Source organism: Chaetodon trifascialis, chromosome 12 (genome assembly GCF_039877785.1).
Source record: "Chaetodon trifascialis isolate fChaTrf1 chromosome 12, fChaTrf1.hap1, whole genome shotgun sequence".
NCBI lineage: Eukaryota > Metazoa > Chordata > Actinopteri > Chaetodontiformes > Chaetodontidae > Chaetodon > Chaetodon trifascialis.
In genome coordinates, this window is record NC_092067.1 from 5,632,374 (window position 1) to 5,638,380 (window position 6,007).

At 39.7% G+C, this 6,007-nt stretch overlaps 1 protein-coding gene across 1 annotated transcript; it reads left to right on the forward strand.

The window, feature by feature from the left end:
- Positions 1–2,413: 2,413 nt before the first annotated feature.
- LOC139340612 (zona pellucida-like domain-containing protein 1) lies at positions 2,414–3,574 on the forward strand. Its single transcript, XM_070976524.1, has one exon. It carries the CDS (start codon positions 2,414–2,416, stop codon positions 3,572–3,574), a length of 1,161 nt encoding a protein of 386 aa, XP_070832625.1.
- Positions 3,575–6,007: the final 2,433 nt, after the last annotated feature.

Here is a 6,007-nt window from a genome sequence, read left to right on the forward strand (position 1 = left end):
TAGACCAATATTCCACTCTTCTATGATATGCAAGTCTACAAGTGAAACCACTATATTTACTATGCTGGGATATATTTCTAAAACTTTTACAAGATGTCAAACTACATCTGTGCCTAGCTGAAGCCTTGCATTTACGTACTGCTAAAATAACATAACAAATGAGAGAGAGAAAACACTTTGTTATCATCTACAAATATTAATTGCTTGAAGTGAAATAACATCATAAACTTGTTATCGAAACAGCTGTTGTGAAAAACTGTATGTTCACAAGGAAGAAATGACTTCAAGGTCAATATGGCGGCTTGTTCTGAAGAGGCGTAAAGTAAAATGTAAAATGTCTGGTGGAATTTACTGACAATTCACATTTGGATGTAAGAGGACTACAATTAGTTGAATGAAATGTGAGCATTTCCATTTCCATGTCACACCATAGTTTGAGGGAAAAATTGCAATATTAGAAATGTGCTTTCTTTACCCTTGAAACCACTTTCCCTGAGCACTCCATAACAACTGCTTTCTGTATGAAGTTTGAGCTGCTACATGTGTCGGATATCCCAGAGGATTAATAGTACCCATGAATGTGGGCTGTAATCATCATATTTCTAAAACTGGCTATATTTGGTCACTGTCGCACTTTACTACCATCTATTTGATTTTAAGGTGTATGGCGTTGTGTATTTATTCAGCCATCTTCCAACACTAACCCAAAGGAAAAATAATTGGTTTGTCAGCCTTGTGATTCAGACTGAATTTTGTAGGTTCATCCTTGGTAAATGCTCCACCCGTCAACCAAGTTTCACGAAAACTGGCCGACTAGTTTTTCAGCAATCCTCCTGATGAACATCCAAAGTCAGTAAAAGTAAAACTAAAAGTGAGTAAAGTCTACATTTATTTGACCAAATAGAATTAAGTGAAATATTAAAGTGCCAAATCGCTTATGGGGATCTGGGTGAATTTCTGTGTAAAGAGATGTTCCTTAAGGATTTGGATAGAGATGTAGTGCAATGTGCATGAGCTCTCTGTCCTTTAATGTCTTTGTGATGTTTGGACGTAATGTAGGCTGGAATGTAGTTCTGACAGTCCATATTTTGAGCTGGTGTGTTTGTGGAAGTTTTATTATTGAGATTGTTCACAGTTCACTGCAGCGCTGAAGCCCTGTCTGGTCTCTGTCAAGATTCTGTAGGAACTGTTGTCTTTGTCTCCACTGACACTGCTTAGATTCAGTTACCTTTCCAAAACACTGCAGGATCATCTTGTCTTTTCATCAGTGGCCTCTGAATATACGCTGGCAACAATAGCTGACCAAGATATGGAACATAATAGGTTGATGCGCCTCCCATATGTGACACCAATATGAAGCCAAAATCTGCCTTCTCTCCTCCCACTCACAGTGAATGTGGTTTGTAGTGTATATAATAAATTAATAGGATTTGAACTTTCTACACCATTATGTCAGGATTACAATATTTTTTATTACGAAACACCAGTGCAAATCAAACTCACTGTATAAAGTATACTGTGCATAAATGGACTAAGTAAATAACAAGAGCCAACATGCAGCTAAAGCCTCTGAATGTTTGCAATATTAGCTGCAACATATCATCACAGGTGTGTGTCTATGAATTGTGAAAAGTTTGAACAAAGATTGATTCTTTCTTCTCAGACTATTTTATTTGAATAAATTGCCATCTGAAAGTGCGTTTTAGTTGAAAAAGAAAGCCAGCCAGTGTTTACCAAAAAGAAAAAAATTAGAGAAAAAGCTGTAAATGAAACAGTTTTGTGTTCTGGCTTCTTTCCTACCTCTCTGTTCATCTCACCACTACCATCACAATCACTGTGAACTTTCTGAAATTCTCTTTCCTCTGTATGTTGTTTATGGCTCTTATTATCAAAGAAATGTCAGGACACATGAGTAGAGTGCCTGGATCATCCAGTGGGTCCGTGCTTGATCCAGCTGATTCCAAATAGGTCATTACTGAAGCTGCTGGGGCTCAAACTGGATAGAAGGACCTTTTCAGCATTGTATATGTTAGGCATTAATTCAGCTCAGGCAGTGTTATGTTCACTTACTTCATGAGGGCTTAGTTATGGGGATCTATATTTTAAACCGTACTCCACAAAAGAACAAGGCCATTGTTTCTGTATTTCAAGACAGCAAGATGCTTCAAGTTTCAGTAGTTGCCCTTAGGATATTGTCCAGGATGGAGCTCTGCTACTTAATACAATACAGTTGTTCACAAATGCAAAGGTGCTTGACCTTGTTTTGGACCAATCCCAGAGGACACACTTACCTATAAAGACCCCTGAATACAGCCTGAAGACTTCAAACAGGGAAGATCTACCAGCCTTTAGCAGCAGAGTCCAGATTTTAGCAGAGAGATTAGCAAATTCAAGGTAAAGCTGAAGAATAACGATGAAGATCATTTTGCTTTTACTCTCCATGATTGTCAGAAGTAGTCAGCTAAATCTGAATGAGTGTGGAGCAGAAGCAAGGCGGCCACAGGTCACTGACATCACAGTGCAGTGTGGGACTTCATCCATTGGCCTGGCAATAGAAATCTGCCCCGTCATCTACACTGGCTACAATGAGACTCTACTGATCCTGAACCATATGCTGGACCCAGCCTGTAAAGCAACCCTCGATGATTCTGTGACTCCACCTGTTGCTCGCTTTAATTTCCCACTCAATATGACCCACGCTTGTGGAAGCGTTTTCAGGACCACCAGTGCTGCTGGCACAGGTATATTCTCAGATTTTTCCAACATCCAGACGGTCAACATCAGCGGTGTTGTTCGGTCCATCGATCCTACAACAGGCACAATCACTTACAATGCTGAGCTGAAGTACTACTACTCCTGCGCCTATCCCTTAGAATATCTCATCAACAACACCCAGATTGATGTGTCTGCCTCCTCCATTGCAATCAAGGACAACAATGGGAGTTTCATCAGCACCTTGAGCTTGGAGCTGTTCAGTGATGCCAACTACACCCGACCTATGGTCATTCCAGAGCTGGGGATTGAACTGAGGACCAGTGTGTATGTTGAGGTCAAGGCCACCAACTTGACTGGGCAGTACCACGTCCTGCTTGACCGGTGCTATGCCTCTATCTCCCCACTGCCTTCTAACTCCAGCTTCTTTAACCTGTTTGTCCCCTGTTCTAAAGACCGGTTCACAACCATGATCGAGAACGGAGACAGCCAGAGCGCCCGCTTCCGCTTCCCTGCCTTTCGCTTCATCGAGCAGCAGAACGAGACCGTGTCCACCTACTTTCTGCATTGTATTACCCGGCTGTGTGAAAAAAGCACTTGCAGCACCTTCAAACAGTGCAACAGCAGGAGGAAGAGGAGCAACCTGGACACATCTGCAATGGACATAACCAAGACTTACACCATCTCCTCTCCAGAGATCGTCACCAAAATCAAGGCCAACGAGTCCAAAGAGAAGCCCCTTGTCGCCGAAGAAGAACGTGACTCTGCTGTCGGACTTGGTGTGGCTGTTGGAATCCTTGCTTTTGCTTGTCTTATTGCCCTCAGTGTTGCAGCTGTGTTTTACAAAAGGCTCAGGAACTAAGGAAGCAAACATGCTGAAATGCAGAATATTGGCCTCTTGTAGGCCAAACACTTTTTGAGGTGTATCTGCTTGTTCATTTTACTTTTTTGGTAGAGGACAGGGCTCAGCTCATTATTTCGTCTGTTGGGAGATCTCTCTATGTTTGTGTCTGTAGCTCTGTATATCAGTCCTGGAAATATAATTGGGAGAATAGCACATCTTTAGAGGATTCAGTAGATTTTCTTAGTGTTAAAAATGACCAATTTCCCAAATGGACAAAAAAGGCTTTGAGTGTTAATGCATGTCTGCACTTTGTAAGCTTATAGGATTAAAAAATATAGAGGAAAAATGGTAACTGGAGGGAAAAATATGAAAAAAAAATTACAGAAATCCCAGTCGTTATATGCAGAATGTTAGGTGTGTGGGGTGTTTTGAAAGTGAAGTCAAAGTACCTTTCAAAGTATTATGTCTAATTTATTGAATTCCTCTCATTGCTTGTGAGCAAATAAAGCTATTAAACTGAAAATGCTCCATTGCCTGAATGTAAAAGCTATTGTTTTTCACAGATTTACTACAGTTCACTTCAGCCTCCAATCAGTTCATCAAGTCCACAAAGCACCTTAGGCCCCCACCACCCTTATGCTCATCTCCTGCGAGCACACCCAAGTAATTTCTTGACAAATAAAATACTGAAGTGTGGGAACAGTGTGTTGTCTCATTTTAAGAAGATGACTGTAAACCAAACTATTTTCCTTGCTTGTTAGCCATTACTGATTTATCTGTATTATCTACTGCTGTGTAAAATAAACTAGTAAAAATAAAAATAAAATTTAAGAGTCTGTGTTCTTCATTAATGGATTATACATGTGGCTGTCAATACAGGAGAGAGGTGTCACAGATCCTGTGAATAAAATGAAAATGAAAATAATACCATTAAAAATGGTATGATATGACATGTATTATGAAAAGTGTACTGATATTTTAATCTAAACTGTTGCTACACTGTGCGAGCACATTACAGGGCCAGTCACATATGGACAGATAAAAACATTCACGATCACATTCAGAGTCGGCAGTTCACAGTGGACAGTGGGGAGAAACCACAGCACCTGAAGGAAACTCACGCAGGCACAGAAAGAACATGAAATCATTACATTTAAACTGTAAGCTATAAAAAGCTATGTATGTATTTACTCATTATGTTTATAAAAACCCTTATAAAGAGCATGTATATATGACGGCATAAAAGCTTCTCCCGATACATCAAACTCCAGACAGTTTTCCCTTTTCATCCTCCTGTATGAAAGTCTCCAGAGTTTTCCCAGCTGGCCTCAGGCCCCCTAAGGCCAGTGTATATGTCAGAGGAGGAAGTTGCCTGCCTATCTGGATACACAGGACAGTATATCTCAGACCCCACTGGGCCACAACAGCCCCGTCTCTCTGTGATGTGCCCCGGACGTGAATTTGATGAATGGAAAGAAGATGCTGAGCCCCCTCGTGAGGGCTATTTGACCAGAAAAGTTTTCTTCTTTGTGCTTGTTTAAGTCTTTCTGTAGTGCAACAGACAGGTAGTTTCCTGCTTCAGGTAGTCAGAAAAATATAAAAACTAAAAACTATGTCAGTGGTTCAGCATCTTTTTACGTAATAACTAACAGTGACACCTAACACAAGTTACAGTAAAATTTCTGTTCTGCTCGTGGACATGAAATTGTGGACAATTTTGAAATGTCTTCTTTGGGGATGCGTCCAAAGTAGCTAAGACATCTGACAGATCAATTACTGCCAAAAAGCAATTCATTTTGATCATGATGTCATACCATATCCAGGCAATAGATCATGAGAACAGAACAGATATCATGAAGAGGATGAAGGGAATTTTAGAATTCCTTCAGTTGGAAAGCTTGATACTATTATTTTAATTATAGTGGCTCTGAAGTGCAAAACACAACATTCATCAAAATAAAATAATAAAACAGAAACACAAAGACAATAAATAAAACCCTGACCTTTCAAAAATAAGAAAAAGGATGAGAATAGGTACCTACTCTTGGTCAAATGCATACATACTTGATCATATACATACATGCAGAAAAACACACTCGCACTTATATGTTCATCTTCATACTGTATTGAAATGAGCAAAATCCAGCTACCTGCAAGGTAAGAAATTTATCTAAAAATGTATGGTATGCTTTGGAAAACAGCCAGGAATAAAGTACAAATAATGACAATTCCGGTTAATTAGTTAATCATGCAATACAATCAATAAATCGTTGATCTTTCTGATATTTAATGAGCTTGTTCTCCAGGCAGGCTAAAACATACATCAAGAGTTATATGCAAATACTATACAGTGTAACCTGGATCTGTAGAGAATGAGCCATCCTACGCCTCACTCTTTAAAAGAGTTGTAAATGATGGGCTACTCACTACTGTGTATGTCTACGCCAGGAA